Genomic DNA, 22,182 nt, shown 5'->3' on the forward strand with positions numbered 1-22,182 from the left:
TTCTATTACTTCTTTGATTGCCTGCCATGCATTCAATTCAGCGTCGAGTGGCGCATTCATAATGCCTGATTGGAAAAACTTAATTTGTTAAGATAGAAAACCATGGGAATTCCACTGATGGTGGAAGCGCACCGTTGCTCATGGCTTGGCATAACGAAACGCTTAGCTACATAATACCTGCTGCCTACATGATTGCGCTTCTTGGCTCGCTGGAGCCGGTGCTGTGCGATTTTGTTCATCAACAACCCAAGCTTTCTTGTTCGCTCGTTATTTGAGTCGTAAATTTCGCATTTAATTTTGTTTCTATTTTTAAGTACTTCCCCTTACAGTTTAGGTAAAAACGATTTCCAGCAAACTGCGGAAACATCTGCTACGCGTTATTAGCCAAGTATTTACAGCTGACCCAATAAACGGTACTTCAACTTAAAGGTATTGGTGATGAACGCTTTTTATGACACCAATTGAATCTAATGTGACATTATTTTTTGCGGTGCGCCGTAAAAAGTGAGAGCCCCAAGTTCTCACATAGTATGCACCGCATTAATAATGGGTAAAAGGAAATGTTCCCAAATTGTTTTCCGAAATGAAAACGTATACAATATATAACAGCTCTGTCAAAATTTGCAATGTCGGAGAGGGCGTTATTACAAAATTCGACTTGCCATAAATTCTTTCCCGAAAGTATTTCCGTTAGCTGATGCTGATTCAAAAGGCAGACATGCATAGCAAGCGCTCAATAGCAAAAATGTAAGAAAATGCGGCTCAACAGTGTTGCCACAAAGCGAAATCAACACAAAATACCTTCACCAATAGCCAACGACTTGTAGAAGCCAAAGAGTCGGCTGGGAAATGGCCAAGTGCCAATTGCCTGGTAAAATATAATGTGCTATAAACTTGCTCTATATTTTTGCTGTTGTTTATTTGTACGCATATATGTATGTGCTATTGGTTTTCACAAGCATAATGTTATTGGTGCACCGGTTTTTACTGCCAGCGCTTCCGTTGCTGCCGTGCCGTCACTTATTCTCTTAAGTTGCGTTCTGTTGCCGACAGCAACAAGCCAAATTTGATTTTGTAAAACACAGAATCTGACAAAGTAAGCCATTAAAGGCATTTAAAGCAGCCTTTATGCGCTATGTTTGTGTTTTTTACTGCGTATGACGATCCACTGCTTCGGAGATGTGTACGAGTGCGTGAACATAGCATGTGGTCCATGCAAACAAGGCATGTCTTTAGGCCCTTTATGGCACTATGTGGTGCGTGCAGTCGGTTGGGGAGTAACCCATGGGATACACACAATTATGGTATATATGCCTTAGTGTTTTGCTAGACATATTGGGTTTGGCTCAAATTTGTTTATGCGTATGAATGTGAAGGCGTGTGAAATTTTACATGAATCGGAAGGAGCTTTGTGAATTAATTTTCTAGTGGACTGTGTGCAAACGCTGTATTGACAAATAAACCTTCTGTCAAGTACTCCTTAAATCCGCTACAACGACATTTTTTTTTTTACAGAAAATGGAATTCTATAGTGATCCTCCGATAATTCTTGCAATGTAAAGGCGATTGTGAGAATGAATAACAGTAAATAGTCTTGCAAAGTTCGTTTGCCATCAGTCTTGGGAATTACTGTTTTAACAACGTTATTTGTGGAAAAATAAGTAGTTATATAGAAACAAAGAAAGAAGGGCTAAGCTCGGGTGTAACCGAAAATTTTATATTTTCACAAGTTTCTGAAGTTAAAGCTGGGGAAATACCTTCAGGTGTTGGCAAAGAGAATATAATAATATATGAGACGTATGTATGTATGTTACCATTGAATAATTTCAGCGATTTCGTTAAAGATAATCTTATTTATATTTCGTGATTCCAGAACAAAAACTAATTTTAATCATCAAAAACCACTCTATTGTCTTTTAAAATATGCTCCATTAAGATCTATACCCTTTTTTATTTGAGTCAATTGCCGAAACACTTTTGCCACTCTGATTGATATACATATCTCCAAAATATGCTTTTTGAACGCATCACCCCCTCTTCAGATGTCGAAAAACGTTGATCTCTTATTCGGTCCCAAGTCAGGACTATACGAAGGATAACTCATCAAATCGATATTATGAGCGCTCAAATATGCAGTTGTTTCAGTCGATATGTGAGAGCTAGCATTGACGTGTTGAAGTGTCATCCTCTTCGGCGATGGGTTTTCTTAAAAAAAAAAAAACAGGCAAACATTTGCTAGGATGTGCTTTGTGCGTCACCCACTTTCCAAACTCACATGAGAATCTTGCATCATCAGTTTGGGCGCAGCATCAATATTTTCTGGAACACCTGAATTTCGACGACTTTCACGATACTCTCTTGAAGTGATCAACGGCCTTGCTTGAACCATACCATCGATAAACACTGGTCCTTGATGAAACTTCATCGCCAAAATTGAATTAAGTTCATCTATTCACTGATGAGTTTACCCACGTAAGTTTAAAGAAATAATCGCGTAGAAATGTTCGCGATTTAATTTGATTTTTTGGGGGAGAAGAATATTTTGAGTTGCTGTAAACAACACAAATAGCGCTCGTATGTCAAAAAGATCTGAGCACGCGAACCGTTAAAAATATCAAATTTGTGATAAAACTATGAGTTTTCACTAGTGTTGCCAAATCTCGGAACATAAAAGGAAACCCACGCATAGAAATTTCAAAAAAGAGTTAAACTTCAAGACTTAAACTCAATCAAATAGCTGAAAATTTTAAACAACACCTCATTCCGGTTGATTGTATATTTTTACAGCTAGACAAAGTTATCGTTTATATTTTAACTATGTAGATGTGAATACAGAAAAGGCAAATAGTTTTATTTTCTATACACCCCAACTACATATTATATAAAGTACTTACTTTGTCAAATCATCCAAATTCATGACGCTGGGATAGCACTGAAACAATATGCGGTCGGATTCTGGTATGTACATCATTTGACCCTGAAAAAATCCAGTTGATCAGGATCAGTTAAAAATATACGAAGATGATATGTTACATACCAAATTGTACATATATAAAAAGTTTTGTATTTTAATTTTAATTTTAATTTTTGAGAGAAACTCTCCAATTCATGTCTCGCACTATCCAGAACTCACCTTTAACCTCAGGTACCGTTCATGCTTGCCCATCGCCCCTTGACGCGTCTGCAGTACGTAAATCGTGTTGATGTGCGACAAAATGTTTTCGAAGCTTAACTGTAAATGCGGACGTATGGCCTCGAGTACCTCCAATATGGAACAGTTTTCCACCGCAACTCTGTGAAAGCATTGGACAATTCAAAATTTTAAAATAAAATGGAATATGAAAAGAGAAATAAATTGTGTCGTATATGTATGTAGTTGCGTGCGTGTCTTTTGTGATGAACTTCGTAGTTTGTCGCTGCTACATATTGTTTCATCGTATGCCATATTTTGCACACTGTTGTTGTTTTGTCAACGCTTGAATTTACCTTGGAATGACGCGCGAAACGGATTTGCCGGCCTGCACAATTTTCATTTGCCGATCGAACATCAAGTGGAATGGGAACACCTTGCAGAATGTGGCGGGCGAGATAAGCGGCGCTGCGTTCCACGGTTGAGTGGACATGAATAAAGGTGAAAAAATAATGTTTATTTGCGTTATTATTTGCTACTGGAAATGCAGCCAAATATTGTATTAAATAAAAAGCTTTATGCAGCATGCCACATTCATACCGAGTATATGTATTATACATTGTGCTTTTGAACCTAAAGAGCATTTCGATTACATAACCGAATGAAATTCGAAAGGAAATGATTGTGTGAAGTTGTGAAAATTCGAAATAAATAAATAAATTTTTTTAAAACTAAAACCATTTAAAATGCGATCAAAAATTTAATACTCTTGGATTGGATTGCTTATTAGTAATTAATAAATTACTAGGTACATTTGCCAATCCAGTAAAAGGATCTCAAAAATCGATAGTTACCAAATATGTACATATAATATGTTTTATAATCGTTGGCTATCAACTTTAGCTCGTACTGGATGGCGAAATAGAAGGCAGGAGCATCTTTTCTTACAATACTTAGTAAAGCAATTGAATGAATTTGTAAATCGAAATCAAAATTATTGTTATATAATCAAAATCAATGCAGAAATAATTTAACTGAGCACACATACAAATATTGCATTTACATTTATCACTTTAAAACACATACGCACAAACTTGTGTAAAATAAAGTAGACATCTTTATACAAACCAAATGAAGAGCAAGCACAAGACAAGCACAGAATAAATTACCATCACCATTAGCATTGGCACACCACCCAATACAGGTATGTAGCATCACAAACGTTTTTAGACACAAAATCAATATTTTATACATATGTATGTATGTATGTACATATGTTTACTGTATAAATTTGGAATACATAATTTTGTAGAATACTGAATTTCACATCGACTATTTTACATAGCAACCACCAATTCATATTTATGCAATAGCGCATCACAATGACGCTCCGATTGCAACCAATTTACAAACTGCATTAAGAGCCAATTCAGTGCTCACCTTCGCTTATCAAATACACTTCATCCGGCAGATCAATCTCTTTGCTAGTGCTTGTGCACTCTGAATCTTCCTCACCTTCACACAAAAAGTCTATCTCATCCGGCGGCTCCTTGGCCTCCTCCCGGCAAGTGGCTATCGCGCGCTCGTCCCCGCTCGCCGACGACGCCAGCGACGTGGTAGCCGTTGTGGTAGCGTTGCCGGCGCCCGCCGTGGCATTGCTGCTGCTGGTGCCGATTTCACGAATTAGAAACTGCACATGATCGTAGCGCTCGATGTCGTCGCTCTTGTTTTTGAGCAAACGCAAACATTTCTGCTCCTGTTTGTCGGGGTCGCTGTCGAAACTATCCGCCTGCTTGCCGCCGCTGCTCATTGACGAAGCCGAGTGCGATTTGGTGCGGCCAAAAGCACAACGAGCTGTGGAAAGCAGTGATTGGAAAATCGTGTGGAAGAGAAGCAAAATATGAAATAAGTATGTTGAATATATTGTTGTTGTTTTTGGGTAGCTGGTTGAAATTAATTGATTGCGGTATAGAAGATTTCGCTCAAAATGGACTTGGTACGTGCCGCCCCTGCAAAGCTTCTGCAGATTTGCATATTAGCCGTGACTGTGCTGTTGTATGTGACTGTGTGATTGTGTGTGAAATTGAGCCATTTGTTGGCCTGATTCAATTAAGCCATAAATATGTATGTGGAAATACGTCCCGAGTAAAGTGTAATTTTCTCACTTTTCTCGTTTTCATGCTTCTGCAGTCATTTGACTCGGGGCTATTAGATTACTCACATCTCCCCAAGTTCAGTATGTCTGGTTTTGGTGTTGCCTGCTGTCTCGAAATGGTGTATGTTTGTGTGGCTTACCTTGCTTTTTATTGCTAACATCTGCGGCTGATAACACCACCACATCATCGTCGTCATCCGCATCGTTTTCGTTGTTATTTTTATTGCTGGCATTATTGTTGGTGTTATTGTGATTGTTATTCTCTTCTGGTAGATTTTCAGTAGGTATTGTGCTACTTGATTGCTGCTGTTGTTGTTGCGTAAATACATCTGTGCGGTCTTCTTCATCGATTGGGTCACCTTTCCGCTTGACGATCTCAATTTCCACCTCGACACCATGCAGTTTGGATGCCACCGCCTGGAACGATTTGCAAGGATTCTTGTGAGATAACGCACACGAGCTCAGCATATCACAAGCCCAAATGAATTATTGCGAAAGGCATAAACATTCATATATACTCGTATGGACCGTTACGGTCTAAGATTATCTGAAACTGTACGGTAATTTATGTACCTGCAGCGAGTTTGCTGTGGTTGCAGGAGCAAAGAGCTTATTTTGGATATTTTCTTCGTTTTATGCTTTAATCTTTTGGTTTTGGTGCCTTACCTTGCCAAAACCATCCCTTACCTGAAAAATTATTTTCAAGCATTGACAATATTAAATATTGCTCCACTCGGGGAAGCAGGAGGATTCTTCTATTTTGATAGGATTTGAAATAGCGATAACGCTCTTTCGCTAGTTGAAATCTATTCTTAGCCCACATTTTTAGATATGCTTTTCAGTCCAAGACTATTTCTTTTTTTGCTACCAGTTATTCAGTAGTTGATCTAAAACGGGGTTAGTCTCTTCTATAGACTTTTCTAGAACTACAAACTATCCTTCAATACGGACTATTCATGTTCTAATATCTATTCTATTGAATTTCAAGTTATGTTATGTCTTTAATTGCGTTTCCCTTTGTTTCCGAAAATTTGGCTTGCAGTTAACTCACCTTAACAATACCAATCACGATGTGCTCCAAGCCGGGACGTTCCGAGTAGTAGTGCAACAGAAGTGAGCCATCCTTTTCTGTACAACGAAATGAAGGTGCCCTCATGCCGGGGTAAAGGGTGCCCAGATGATCATGCAGCGCATCCAAGTTCTGTGAAAAATCGTAAGAGTACATATGAAAAAAGTGCGAAAAGTTAAATTTTGAATGATATGTTTACGAATGAGGTGGAAACAGGTGAGGAAGATAATAAAGTGCATTAATGAATGGACACTTGAAGTAAAACTGCGATAAAATTCAATTTAAATTTCCATTATGGGGAACGTTGAACGACTCAGACCGTGTGTGGCATGAATGGCGGTGGTGATATGGCGCTATAAGTCTATGGATTGTGCGTTGCTGCGTGTGGCTCGCGCAGGAATCGAGTTGATTGATGCCAAATCCCCGGAAGTGCGGAAGTACCGTTACAGTATTGGTTTTGCGGTTTCACACCCAAAGAAGCTTCAAAGAGAAGCGGGCAAGTAAGCAAGAATAATTGGACGTAGGTGTTCTTGCAACACTTCTGAAGAAGCGAAAACTTACAATAAAATGAAACTAAAATGGGAAACATACTCTCAACATAAAATTCACAAAAAAATTATAAAAGTGTATATCCAATATTGCCAGATGTTATAAAAGACCACCAGTGAAGAATATAAACAAGTTTTTCATCTGTAAACTCTAGTCCTTTGACTGAATACATTGCCTTATTACCTAAAATGCTTAGAACATACATTTCTTTATTCAAAAAGTTAGGGGCTTGCGTCCAAACTATGTTATCCCGTCCAATTTACAGATACTAGATTTGCCAAAGTCATTAAATACACTCTTCGATTTTTAATAAACTAGACCAAGCTAGTTTCTATATTTTGATACAATATACTGTTGTTTCTATAATTTTCTTCGTATTTTGTAGTCCACAGGCTAACTTTGGAAATATTTTTCGGAATTATTGGAAGGCGAATTTCTTTAGTTGAGAGTAGGTTAAGATGTAAACACTTGCAATATTATACACAGTGCGCTCAATGAACCTTCAACAAATGTTCCAGAGCCGAGAAAGTTTGTAGAAAATAATGCGTATGTCTACGCCTCAGTTATAACAGGCCACACGAAATGCCCTTAACATCCATTTTCTCACAGAGCTTAAGACTATTGATCGAGACATTATTCGGTTTTATAACTTCCATTAATATTTCTTTTATATTTAATTGGTTCGACATATTTCACTCTTTAATCACCGCTTTTCACTTTTATACCTTTAATATTTTATTTTTACGTACGGACTAACATTTTGGTAATGAGAAAAAATAGGAAGATAAGTTAAATTAGTGAGTGGTTGGCGTGCGGTTGTGAAAATAGTGAAGAATGGCGGAGCTGATTAACTGTTCTTTGTACTTGTGTACTCACCTGCAGAAAGTCGCGCGGTGTGGCGCCCAGCACTTGCAAAATTTTGTCATAGCCCGAATCCTGGCAGAACTCGAAAAAAGTCTTACCAAAGAGCTCCAATATATCATCGGCTGGTATATCTAGAGGGGCGAAATGGGAAAAGCGGCAAAAATAGCAGAAATATAACAAATCGTGACATTATCTACAGCTTCCATTGTTAGAGCTCGTAAGCGAGAGCGCTTAATTATGCTTATCGGCGTATATGCCATTGCAATTTGTAAGTATACATATTGGACTTACACCGATACATATAATATGTAAGTATGTATGTATGTGTATAGGTATGTATGTAGGCGTTCTGTACTCACGTAAAATTTCCACCGCCGCGCCGATGAGATTGTAGGTGATTTCATCGTCATATGTTTGTCGCACCAAAAACTGACCTTCCATGCTGACCATCGCTTTTTTCCTGCGGAGAGTGAAGTAAACAATAGAGCGTAACGTGAGAAAGGATATTCAAAAGCGAAAGTGAGATAAAAATAATTTTTAATTAACGGGCGACCTTCCTCACTGCGCCGATATGCTCGACCGCTTATGCACACATGCACACTCCTACAAGCGTGATCTATGTGTGCGATGCACAGATGTATGTAAGCGGCTTGTGCACACTTAATATAGTTTAAGTACTTATCAAAGGGTTAATTAAGCTGTGATTTTTTTGGCTTTGTTTCTGCTTGGCGAAAAGTTCAGCGAATGAACAGGGTTCTGAAGAACTTAATTAGGCAATTATCCGATTTGCAGTTGGTTAATTCGGCTAGTGTTCTTCTAAACTTTAAGCGCAGAAAAGCGCATCGATTGCGAACCATTTATTCTAATAGTTTCAACAATTAAAAACTGAAAAAGAACAGTTAGTTTTTATGCGAGAATTCAAATGGAGTAAATAGCCGATGTCGAACATTTGTTTATATTTATATATGTTTGCCTTTAGTATCTGTCATTATTCTGTAAAGAGCATATGAATTAGTATCTTTTGTTTGGTATAGATTGTGACAAAAAAGCACCCGAAAGTAGTAACTAAGTTCCCCGAGTAAATGATATTAAAAATAGGATTTTGCTTACTTTTTTAAGATTGTCCTTAATTACTATGCCAAATTTGATTCATATCTGTCAACCAGTTTGTTTACAGCAGCTGCTTAAGTCGCCATACTTCATTAGTGCGCTATGATTTGTACAATGGATAAAAATATCGAACAAAGAATATGTCTCAAAGTTGGTATTTCTAACCAAATTATTTGTGCGGAATCGTTGCGAATGTTGAAAAAGGCTTACGGGGTTCAGTTTTATCAAAAACACACGCGTGGTACAATGCCTCCAAAAACGATCGCTATATCGTTGAAAGTTTTCCGCGTTCTGGACGACATTCGACCCCTTCAAAGGATGAAAATGTTGAAAAGGTGAAGAATATGGTGATTGAAAATCGTCAGACAAATGCTAGCGAGAAGGAAAGATAGCTCGACTTCTCTCGTGAGTCCCTTCGAATGATTGTGATGGATATTTTAGGTATGAAAAGCGTTATTGCACTAAGCGTTATTGTTAAGGCAATCTCAAAAAGTGCTTATGAAAAGTGTCTCGAGGAATGCAAAAATCGTTGGCATTAGCGAATTAAAACTGTTGGGGATTACTTTGAAGGCGTCAAAATAAATATTGATGAATTTGCTTTTTTTACAATTTCCGGGTACTTTTTTGACAAATGTATGTATCAGATTCCACGAACAAAAATGCGATCGAACAATTAAACCAAATCAAGAATTATATCCATAAGATGTTTTAGATGAATATAACGTTCTATAATGTAGTTAAGAATACAATGGAGGCACAAACATTAATAACTTTTGAAGAAGACCAAAATATCGTATTATTTTCATATTAGAAAAGTTGGCACAAAACCGCAGTTGTGACACGTGAATGGATAGCAATACTATGGTTCAAGCGCATGTATGTATACTGTAAATTAACGCGCACCACGCTAGTTTCGCACAAACGTGTTAAATATTAGAGGAAGGAAACGAATTTTTAATGAGTATGAAATTACGATGAATCCCTCAAGCTCTGCCAATGATGGCTATGAAGACGGATGTAAGAAAATGTAGTAAATACATTAGTGCACCACGTGCGTGTAAGCTGTGTAGTTGCTTGTGTCTGAAAACTTTGCTGGCAATATGAGAATCTAAAAGTTTTTAATTTTGTAATTCATCATCACTCATAGCGCTTTTGATGCTTGCTCTCATGTGCAATCATGAATGATGTATTTTCCAAGTATTAAATTTGACAGAAAACTATGCAATTCGGAAAGTAATGGCGATGCGATGAAAGGAACCTAACACCCGGTGGTTGGTGTTTCAATAGGTGTGACTACCACTGGATTACTCATGTGCAGCAGGTTTTTAAATATTCGAGTAGTGAACGGGTGAGCGATTGACCGTGCAGAGGATGGGTATCAAACGGAAATGAGGATGTAATGGCAGAGATGCGCAGACATTTGTTGACTTAGGAAATCAATCACTGCCAAACATGCATCTTTAGATAATTACCTACATATGGTATATATGTATATGTATTCCTGCTATTTTAGATTCTGTCCACCGCTCTATCATTACGCTTACATTCTCAGGAGACTGCTCGTCTGTACTGTCTGTCAGACAGTCAGACCCTGCAGCTCCGCCCATTCGCTTCACACACACAATACTGCCAAAGCTTTACAATATTTCTGCCATCTTTCCTTTCCACCGTTTTTCTTCGAACATTTTTTACCGGTTGTGTGCCCAGTTGGCGGTCCGAAGCTCTGTCCGTCTCTCGCTTTGTTGCATGTTTGTCGTTGTCATCGTGCGATTCTTTGGAGTAACGGCGCTTGCCATCGTGTTAAATGAGCCAGGAAATTCAATCTGAACAAAATATATTATATATAATAAAAATATATATATGCATGTGTCCTATTACATATGTGTGTGTGTATGGCGCTTTCTATTCACTTTTCAGTTCGCTTGAGTTCCAGTGAATAAAAGTAATCGTCCATGCACATGTGTAAGTAACACACACACATGCATACATGGCTGTTTACTATATTTACACGAGTGAGTTTCTTGCAGCCGCTTGTCGGGAATGTGTTTTGGGTTTTAATTTAAATCGGTTTGGTTGACGAAATGAAGGAAATGAAAAGTGAAAAAGTATCCTAAATCGATCACAAAAAATGCGATTTGTAAAATTGTAAAGATTTATGTCATTAATGTACAGTGCGTCTGTGCGGGGAAGTGATTGGGTCAGTTGCCAGAACATTCGTGACTTTGATTAATTTGTTTTTGAGACTTAACAAATGGCTTAATTAGCTAAACGAAGGAGTATAGGGCGTGCTCATTATGGGTAAATTACACTCAGTATTTTTTGGGAGTGTGGCAAGTCAATTTTGGGGATTTGTTTTATATTTTTCCTTGTTTTTCAATAAGACAAAATGTGTGTATTGAACATGAATTTCAATAACCTGACAGCCATCAAAGAATCCGGTTGTTAATTTCACCACGTCGTCATGAAAAATATTTATATCTTTCATTATAGGAGATTAGATCTTTGCAAACCAAAGACAAATATTGACAGTTATCACGAAAAATTTGTCTTGAAGGCATTTCTTTTTGGCGACAAATAATATACATACATTAAATTAAAATGAGCAAATAACATACATCGCGAAATTAAAAAGTCAACATACAAACAAATGATACAAATTCAAATCCACCAAGTCTAACTGCGGTCCCATTGCATTTCTTAATGACACTTATCATAAATAGCCACTAATAATTTGTCAATCACGGAATGCCTCAACCGTATATGCTGGCTACCGTAGCGGCTAGGTGTGGCGCCACTTGTGCCGCACGCCATGCCGCATGTTCAAGCGCGCTGAGCTTAAAAACTTCACAAACACCGTCGGCACAGCTGTCATTCCGGCACGCCGTGCATTCCAGTTATCGCGGCAACAACACCAACAGCTGCAGCGATTATTGCTACTGACAAGTTCAGTGAGATGCCAACTGCCGCCTGCCGGCATATCTGCTGTCGCCAGCACACCTTTCCACCTGCAATTTTCCACAAGCTTTTATAGATGACAGCACGGGGCACACCTGTCATCCGCACACAAAATTTTCCGCTTTGCCAAACCAGTCGGCTGCTTCAGCTGATACGCATTTGGGGAATGATGCCAAGCTTTGCGGAGAGCAAATAATAGGTACGCATGAAGCGAAATACACGGTTTTATTCAGATGAAGATAGGAAGCTAAAGAGGCGGCCTGGTCCGGTGATATTGGGTTGCTTTGAAGTGCCCTTAAAAATGTACTTAAAAAGTCATGACATTCCATTTTTATTGTTTTAGGTTTCCGAAAACATTTTGATAATCAGTGGTCCGGCAGGATATATGTATTAAACTTACTCAGAAAAAGGAATCTATTATAAAACTTAAAAAAGAAATTATCTTTATATTTATTATCAATTCACAAATGAGCTAAAGTGGCAAAAAAACGCGGCTGATTGCTCGGAATAACGGTGCTTGCTTTTGAAAAGCAACGCATTAATGTTATTAACTTGCATATGAATATTTCGTACACATTTAAAGTCCTCCAACTATTGCCATTACCATTTCCGTGGGAGCATATGCTTCCAAGTATGCATAAAAATAAATTTTTTATTTTATTTGCGAGTTTAAGCGATTCTTTTATGATTACATTTAAATGTGTGTGAGTAAATATTTCCGTATGAATAAGTTAGCCGCGGTGCTTGTCAAGCAAATTTGCACCAGAGCAAAGCAAGCAATATTATTGGTGTAAGTAGAATCACAAATCAGCGAAGCGTACCGGGTGCACCAGTAGCGGGACACCTACAGCCCTGCTGGAAAAGTGGAGCAATTGTACAAATGGCATACTAGCATGATAGAGCTGACGGCTAAGGCAAAGATCTACAAAAATAATATTAGAATGGCTAACCACTTCCGTTGCTCTAGGAGGCATATGACATCTAGATTACGTTCACACACAGTTTCCTTATATTATTCCACGAAATCGCTTCAAAAGAAATGATGTCACATCGTCGCTTTTCACTGCCGGGTCTTTGTTGTTTGGCATAGTTGTGTTGAACTTAGTTGCAAGCTCCGCTACGGCTGATGATATACCCAGAGTGAGTTAGACGATATGTGTAAAGAAATGCTTCACTGCAGCGACTTGACAGTTGTGCCAGTGACTTACTTGAGCTAACGCCCTCCTCCACCTCCACTCGCCCGCTCAGGGCGAAATAATGCTGCACACGACGTTGGATGTGCCATAAGTGGCTTTTAACCTTATTTCACAACCACTTCCGCTCAACCACACAAACACAAACTAACACAACTAAGCGCCATGTCTGTTTGCTTGTGGGTGTATGTGTGTSAAGCGCTTACAAATATAATATAATATTATTATTATTATGTAGCGATGGAAATGTGTGTGGGTTTGTGCCTTGCTAATTTCATTTTCTTGCATTTATTGCGGTCGTGCTTCAGCCTTTCGCGTGTCTTCGCGGTTCGGTCTGAGTTGCAGTTGCCTGAATGTGCACGCTTGTAACCACGCACTTAATGCGCCTAGAAAAATTTGTAACAATACAATAATCCGCATCGGTTCCTCTGCATGTATTAGTAAATGCTGTCATGCACCCGTACACACCCACACCAACACACACGTTGCACGTTAACATTTCCCGACACTTGGCTGCTGCAGGCGCCGTTCAAGCCCACATGCTTTCGGCGGTGGAAAGAGGTCGTTGCTGCAAGTTCATTATCTGGCACATTAGCAGCTACACTGACACATTATGTGCGCCTATGTGCGTGTGTGTGGGTATGGGATCACACCCATACCAACACTCGTGTTCTTGAGGAAGTATACAAATCGTTTTGTTAGCCAACTCAGCGACAGAAGCAACAATGCTGAGGCGTATTTTAAGCTGCTTCCACTTCAGATGCCTCACGTTACGCTTTTCGTTGCCAGCTCTTCATCACTGTTGGCATTGTGTGGAGGACATTTGTAAGGATAAGCATGTCAACTTAATGCTTGGAGCTTAGACGTTTAAGAAACATGCTTAAAAATATAGTATGTACGTTTATTTTTCTGATTCATCTCTACTTGTAGGCATGGAAATGGTCGCCCCCTTCCGGTATGCAGTTTATTTGCTCTTATAATTTCCCGTGAGAACTGGAGAATAACAAGCTCTCGGCCTGTGAACCCTCTCTGTCACTCGTAGAAACCAAACGAAGCGTATTAATCAAATTTATTAATGTCAGAACTGTCCTCTCATAGTTAATTTAAGTAAATTACTCATTCACAACTTTTTTTGGTTGAAAATTACATAAGCATGAGTGAGGTGCTCCCCTGGGAAGAAACGACCGCAACTTTGCATGCTGTCAACCTGAGTGTTATTCTATTGCTTTTAAAAGAACTCAGAAAAGTTCAATTGTTGATTGCTTTTAGGTTTAAGCATAAAAAATGGACCAACACAGTTATGAACATAATTTGTGCCGAAAAAATCAGATTTTTATGGAAAATTGCAAGTTATAATATTTTATAGATAATATTATATATAATATATTTTATTAAATATAGATATGTGCATATAAATAAGTTATGACAAACATACACTTGTCTATAAGTACATAAGTACAAGTATTTTAATCGGCTTTAGTTACCACAGAAAAGCGAGTTTGTAATTGCACACAATTCGCTGTGTCTAATTGTTCGCCCATTGTGTGTAAACACAGTCTAATTTCGTGAGTTATTTGCTAATTTACTGTTTAATTTAGTAACTGCTTCCCGCCCTCATTGCGCTTGAAAGGCGATTAGATGCTACTACTGGTCCGGCACAAAGAAAAAGTCGCTCAATAAGTAACAAGTAGTTCATAGTAATAAAATGTCGACCGAGACATTTGGTCACGAAATGCCCATAAGCGCATTAGTACGCACAAGCCAGCAATGAAGAATAAAATACCAAAGTAAAATCGCATCCGAGAAAAAATATAACCATGATTATGGAACGTATAACGGTAAGGGAGGAAATAAAAACGAAATGTCTTGTCAGCCGTCGAAATGGCTTTCGCTAGAGAAAATACAATAACACGATTTATGCTAAATAAATTTAAACAGCATTCATCGTTAAGCGAATCAACAGCAGCAGCAAACGAGACCACAGGCGGCTTTGGAGCTTGTCGAATTAATGGAGCGTCTGCCATGATGCCAACTGCAAGAAATGAATCAACATACATATATACAAAAGCTTTTTAAATAAATGATATAACGAAATCATCAGTAGTAATCGCAAGTAATGCTGCAGCCGCCTATCTGATCCTTCCGGTGTCTCTTATAAATTTCATTGAGACTTTGCGGAATCACAGGTGTGGTCTAAATCATATTTTATCATAAATCATGTTATTCAATTGTGATAAAGTATGTAGGAGGCTACTGCATATTCGCGGAACATTTATGTGGAAAATTATTTAAGGGCTTCTGCAAAGCGAAACCAGATATGGGGATAAAACTAGGCGGTGATGTAACTGATTAATATTATGTATGTAAATATTTTTGAAAAAGCGCCAAGAGAACACTTAGAGAGAGGGAAAGATGAGATTGGGAAATATGTAAACAGCGCTGTAACGATATCTCCTTTAACTATAGCCAAATCTACTCAATAAATTAGCTACTTTTGCATTAATGGTAAACAAACTAATCACACGAATACAATATTAATCTACGAAGATGTACGTAAAGGGTATTCCATTTCGAAGTTTCCTACTTTTTTAAACAAAAAACACAGAAACTTCAAATTTAATGGGGAATTTTTGTTATCATTCGAAAGAACATCAGATGGTCCACCCGTTGAATCCAATTTTCGACCGAAGTGTTCTTTCAATAAATTCATTGATTGATGCGATGTCTGGAAATCGGCCTTCTTCTTCTCCTTTTAACTTTTCAAGGGCCCATAGAGCAAAGCAATATCGCTTGGGAAGATCAAGTGGCTTCAGCTCTTGTACAATTGTAGAGACACACGCTACGGTTGCTATATTTCCTTCATTGCGTGCTGGACGTGAATATTATCCAATAATGAGTGCTGAGCCTCAAGATGAGCGATGGTATTGCGAATAGCACGCTCAGTAGGCTGAAAACATGAAAACATTGTTTACGAGTAAGTCCTTCCATGATGAAATGCCAAACAAGAATACAATTCAATTTTTGTGCGTTTGTGAAAATAGAGGTTTGATTACAGATATCTGAAGTCGGTCACGTATTGTGTAAACAAATATATATATAGCTTCTTTAAGACTGAGCACTGCTTTCTCCTCAAATGAAGAATGTCACGGGATTCCTCCCTCTTTCTGTATCGTCATCTACGTTTCCAGTTTCTCTATATTGGTCTGACGACTTCTTCACTAAATCATAACTTGAGCTTAAATACTTGCCAGTTTTTTAGCAGTTAGTTTGGGACCTTTAGGAATCGGCTGCCTCAGAACCTTACTTAGCACTCATTTTTCTCTGTAAGCTTAGTTTTAATTACTAAACAAAATATTTTAATTTACGCAAAACGTCCTCTGCTTTTTCTTTCTACGTGAGATATTCATGGAAAGCAAGCGGTCGAAAGGGCATCCGAATCTGCGACTATTAAGGCGACAAAAGACAAGCGCAGCTGGATAGCGAGACGGTCGAGTTAAGCTGATGTCAAGCTGTCATGCCGTTGATTATTAAACAGTTTATCACACCGGTGAGCACGGAAAGGTCAAAACATGCTCGTTCCCCAGCGCAATATACATGAGTGTGTAGTTGTTGAATGTGGCGTTGAAATTTAATCGTCAATTGCTGTGACCTTCACAAGTGAAAGCAAGCTCGCAGTCATGTATGCGTGAGCACACTACAATGCGACTCCAGGTATAGACCGTCCACCGTGAAGTGCTGATATCGTGAATTGTGGTGGCGACAGTTTCTCATTAGAGGTAGTCGCATAGTCGGTGATGCCGTGCTGTATTCAGCAGTCGTAATTGAAATATGGCAAGTTGCCCGACCGTGATGGTGAGAGTCAGCCCCCAAAGACTTGCGTATTTACATGTGAACATGAAAATGTGTGTCTCTTGTCGCTGTCAGGAGTTCTTGTCCAAAAAACGAACTCACTTTGCAAGTCCACCGTTGTAGTCTTATCTTTCGACGTCCGATCATTTTAACTGTGTGAAGCGCATAAAATAGTTCGCAGATATGAAAAAATAACTGCAAATATGTGGAATATTCGCACATTTGTTGTTTTTAATTGAATTTTAACCTTGAATTTTCAAATTGTTGATTCAAACCTGTTACTTACAATCAAACTCAAGCTTCCACGTATTCTCACTCTGTCATATCACATCTGTATGTATATTTGTATAACTGTAGGCAAATACATCATAGTTTGTTCATGCTGACAGTTTAAGTACTGAAAACCATTCAGAAAATGCGTGCTCTCTGAATTTTAATTGATATTTTTTTTCTTCAAAGTAACAATTCTCTGTACAGCCTTATACTAATGGAGACTGGACAGGCCAAGTGCTGATACTTTACGCAGTAATCTTGGTAATCTGTTTATCACCGCAGCGTGGCGTTTGCTCCATCAATGGCCACTTAAGATTAAATAGCCGGCCACTTTTTTATTTTGAACTTCTCGCTTTGCTGGCATACACTTGTGGGCCGCGTCGAATGTTAAATTAGTTCTTGAAATTAGAACTAAGGTGGATAAAAGAAGTTTTTGTAGAATGGCTGTTGAATGTGTTTAAATTGTTGAAGAAGGAAGTCCCGTGTTTGAATTATAATTAAGCTGTTTGATTTGTAAGATCAAACTTTTAAATTTAAATAAGATGCTTTATATCCTTACCACTGGGGCTACATGGCTAGATGGTATGGGGTTGTTTTTAAGTTCACATGCACATTTGTATTCAATTGCCTAAATGCATATCTTAGGTCAACATTTTATCTTAAGTAAATATGTTTGTTTGTTAATTGTTGAGTGCATACGTATTGCATATATGTCAGTGCATACGCGCCTGATATAAATATATGTATGCGTTTGTTTATGTATTTGTTTTGTGCGGCCTCAGCATTGGCGAAGGTAAGCCTGTTCAATATATTTGTACTTCCCGTCTTTATGCGTTTTCGAATACAAATTCGGTAAATAAAAAAATTATTTTTAGTAGAAAAAAGTTTAGAGTTATATTAGTTAATGCTATTAAGGCATTTGCTCCTATTACCAAATCTCAACTTTTTGGTTGATTTTCTGTCCGTTTTGTGGAGGTTTTTTCATGTTTTTGATTTTTACTTTGTAAATTAAGAAGACATGAACGTCGGCATTTAGGTTCGGGTAAGCAGCACGAGCGCGGGCCACCGCTGGATGTTGATTGCTTATTGATGACGGCGTGTCGAACACGTTGAAAGTGTCAAACAATAATAATTTAATAAAGCTCAGTGTATGATAGGTTGTGCTTTCGCTTGAGTCTGCGTTATTTGATTGTTTACGTTTGTGTTTATTTAAAAGCTTTTGTCTTTATTTATTCTTCTTTACTAAATTAAAGACGTGCCATAATAGCTGGCGTAATTTTTCATCATTATAACTTGTCAGGTTTTGTTTGTATATTCGGAATTGATTGGATGTGGAACCCAATGGTGAATAGACAAACACAAGTGCAATGTCAATGGAACTAAAAACTTTTTGAACTCTCTTCTTCGTTGAATTACTTACAGGGAGTCTGGAGTCTGAAAGGGATTCGAAGAATATTTCAGTCGACTTTCTTGACTGAGTGGATCGTAAAAGTATTAACCAAAATATAGACCTTTTGTCTCTGTTAGTTGAGTTAATTTTTGTACCGCTTGTCAAGTTGGAAACTTAAATCTGTGACCAAACACGTCTTGTCCATTTGACATGGCAGCAAGGGGAATATCGTTTTATGGACACAATAAAGTAGCGGATTTCTTCGCCTTTATTCTTTATTGTGTCAACATTCCTGAAAAAGTGCGTAGACACACTTGAACATAATGACATTTACGAGCATATGTACATTGCAGATGATAATAATATATGTGTACAACCTCATCCATGTAGACGCACTTGATAGACATAAGCAGGCGCATATTGAATGGCATTACAAGCACCTAAAACAAAATTAGAGAGCGGAGCGGAGCGGATAACTGTGTCTGCGGCATATGATACATATTGCTCATGTGGAAGAGTCAAAACATAAAAGCATAAAAATAAAAGCCTAAAAATAACAACTGCTTGTTGGCCGCGAACACATGTCAGCCCTGTGGACAGCTTTTGTAGAAGAGCGAGTGGTATTAGTGGAAGGGCAAAGCCACAGCACTGCTAAATATACTTTATTTGTCTTCGTACAAATAAAAAGCAATACCACTCAAGCTAACGTACACATGTACCTCCCATTGAGGGATACACATACGCACCGCAGATAAAAGACCGAGATTGTTGAGGTTACGCATACGCCCTGCCGACATTTTAAAGCACACTGCCACGAATTCCTACATATGTACATATATACGCAAGTGTGTATTGGAATGGTAGAGTGCGCACTTATCACGCTGTAATTGATGAAAGTGCTGCTGCCACTCATACACAGTTGGCTTTCATTTTGTGTACCCTCGCTTTCGCCGCTTCTCGTGCGAAGCCACCACTCTTCGGTGCCTTTGTTTGTCGCATCCGCTGATTGCATTAATGTGACGCTTGTTTCACACTTCTTCTTCGCACATGTTTTGTGTTTGTTATGAGTCCGAAAGCTCTTCGTTCCATTGTCTGCCCACAATATGGTCCAGAAGTTCGTAGACCAAGAGTTGACTATCTAACACATTCAATACATGCACATTCCGCCTTAATGCGTGGTATTCGTCTCCATTGTCTTGTGGATGTGTGTGGTGTTTTAGTTGGCCTTTCTGGGGCTTGGAGTATTGCTGCATCATTAGCAGTTGTCGATAGCGCTTGATAAATGTGCGTTGTGGTCGGCTAATTTGTTTGTTTTCCGTTTTGCTTTTTGTTCTTATCTTTCTTTTGTCTTTCGCCTGCGTTTTGCACTGCGAAAATGCTTTCTGACTTTCCATTTGTCCAGTAAGTAACGCGTTTGTGAAGAGATAATTGTATTTCATTCGTCATTCATTAAAGGAGATGCCGATTGGAAAGTGAAAAGTAAAATACAGAAGAGGTATTCAGGAGTATTCTACAGGAATTTGTATTTAAAAATAGTTATTGTTATACCCTTGCAACTAAAACCAAATTTTCTAACTTGCGTAGAAATTTGTCCAAATTCAAAAAAAACTGTTCAATCCCCTGAGTACCGAATATATGTACCCCAGTATCTACAGTTTACTGTTTTCCGAAAACATTTGTTAATGTTTCAGATTTATAATTGAAGTTTGCAGGGAATTCTTATTTGATAGTGGCATGTCTTTGTGCTACAATTGGGTCAAATGGGGTCAATAATTCCCTGAGCTCCCATATACCAAATATATAGATTTTTGAACTTCCGGGTGACTTTATACCTATATATCGGAGAAAATGCGCGATAAAAGTGATAGAGCGTATTTTACTCAGAACATTGCATCTTTATGCCTAAAATGGATAAAATTGTGCGAAAACATGACTTAGTTCCCGTATAACAAGTATCAAGATTTTGGAACATCCGAATAACATTACTCCATGTGATTGGTAAATGTATGTGAGGTACTTTATGAAACCCTGAGAACAGTTTTTCAGTATCAGGGTAGTATGTGTATTTGTGTAGTAAGTGTTATTGGCAACAATTGATAAATATAACGATTTGCCAGCACCTGAAGGAATTTTCCCATCTTTGATCGTTGAAAGTTGCAAGTGTATAAAATGATAGGTTGCTCTACTTAACATGTTACTATATATTTTAATATTTTATACTTTACAGAATGAGAAATCCCTCATGTTCCATACCCATTCTCGTGCTCGTGGTTATAGAGGATTGAAGTCTTCATGAGCTTATGTTCTGATACTGAAATTTTGTGATTTCATCAAGTTGAGCAGTCGGGTTTATATTAGATGTAATCATTCCTCTTTAATTTAAGATACTCGTTAAGTATCAACACATACTTAAAAAGCAAGTTCATAACTAAAGTGAAGTGTTCTTTCATCGAATATATATTCATAAAGTATGCTGTTGGTATATCAAAATTGGTAATATAATTACAATGTAGAGTAATCATGTTAATGTTTGATTCAAGATTTGCATGAATTGGAGAGTGTGTGGATTAAGTTTGCTTTTAATACAGGAATTGACAGTTTTACTCAAATCTGCAAGTTCTAAGTTGTCTACAGAGTGTTCCTGCTTCTCATATTTGCTTTTACATTCTTTTTTTTTGCCTTTTTTGCTCTATCAGTATGATTTTTAACTTCTCAATGATTTTGTGTGGATAAATTGGTATTACACGAAATTAAAGTGGAAGTGGTTTTTAAATAAATAATAGGCAAATATTGAAACCGGACGTAAGCAGTCATTAAAGGATTCCTTGGAATTTCATTTAAGTAAGAAATAAATTTTAAAAAGTAAAGTTTTAAAAAATTTTTAAAACGATTTCCAGCTTTTTCAAACAATTTTCGGCTGATATTTCGGATTAAAGCTAGCAGGGTTCAAATAATAAATTCTTTGAAATATCCTTTATGGAAAAAAAAGTAAAAAAAAATATAAAAATAACAACAACAATTTAATGCAAATGAGAATGAGCAACATGGAAAAGCACAACAAAAAACGAAGCAATTAAATGTAAGCAAACAAGCCCATTAAGCATGTATGGGTGATTTACACTGTGTAACACTGACTTTTGGCACAAAACGCACACAAAAGGCGGTAACAACAATAGCAAAAAGTGATGCGCCGCATGCATGCCACTTGCTTCCGTTGGCTGCAGCCACTCGTTCCACAATGCGTCGCATTTAGTGTTGCTGAAACTCGGGCACTACCCGAGCCGTGGAGCTTTGAATAGCCTTTGCGGCTGGTTGCGGTGTCGTTGGCAGTTGACATTGTTGTTGCTGTGTGTGTGCTTGTGCTTTAGGAAGCGGCAATAGCTGAGATAATGTAGCCTCACAACTAATATTAATGCTGAGAACATGCAACACAACAAGGCCACAATAATGACTGCTCCGTTTGCCACAACTAGCGCGTGGAATTGTTGAATGCATCCGAAAAGATTTCAATTTGCTGAAATGAAAAGCTCGTGTGGCTTTCCAAACTAACATGGCGCACACATACTCATCTGCCGTTAGTTTGTCGTTTTCAGTGGTCAACCGAATGGCTGCCTCAGCAGAAGGATGTGTTTGTGATAGCCCTTT

At 38.0% G+C, this 22,182-nt stretch overlaps 1 protein-coding gene across 2 annotated transcripts in view; it reads right to left on the reverse strand.

Annotated features, from left to right (window-relative positions):
* Positions 1-22,182, reverse strand: part of LOC108978718 (guanylate cyclase soluble subunit beta-1) — a 95,322-nt gene that overhangs the window by 43,435 nt on the left and 29,705 nt on the right. For both annotated transcript variants that reach the window (XM_018949123.1, XM_018949125.1), the window contains exons 4-11: positions 8,127-8,227; positions 7,780-7,898; positions 6,337-6,486; positions 5,426-5,702; positions 4,646-4,984; positions 3,487-3,598; positions 3,134-3,293; positions 2,895-2,977 (exon numbers count right to left, since the gene is read on the reverse strand). In XM_018949123.1, the coding sequence (XP_018804668.1) occupies positions 2,895-2,977; positions 3,134-3,293; positions 3,487-3,598; positions 4,646-4,984; positions 5,426-5,702; positions 6,337-6,486; positions 7,780-7,898; positions 8,127-8,227 (1,341 nt within the window). The remainder of the gene's footprint in view (positions 1-2,894; positions 2,978-3,133; positions 3,294-3,486; positions 3,599-4,645; positions 4,985-5,425; positions 5,703-6,336; positions 6,487-7,779; positions 7,899-8,126; positions 8,228-22,182) is intronic.

This window comes from Bactrocera latifrons, unplaced genomic scaffold (genome assembly GCF_001853355.1).
Source record: "Bactrocera latifrons isolate USDA-ARS-PBARC rearing strain unplaced genomic scaffold, ASM185335v1 scaffold_126, whole genome shotgun sequence".
In the NCBI taxonomy this organism is placed as follows: domain Eukaryota; kingdom Metazoa; phylum Arthropoda; class Insecta; order Diptera; family Tephritidae; genus Bactrocera; species Bactrocera latifrons.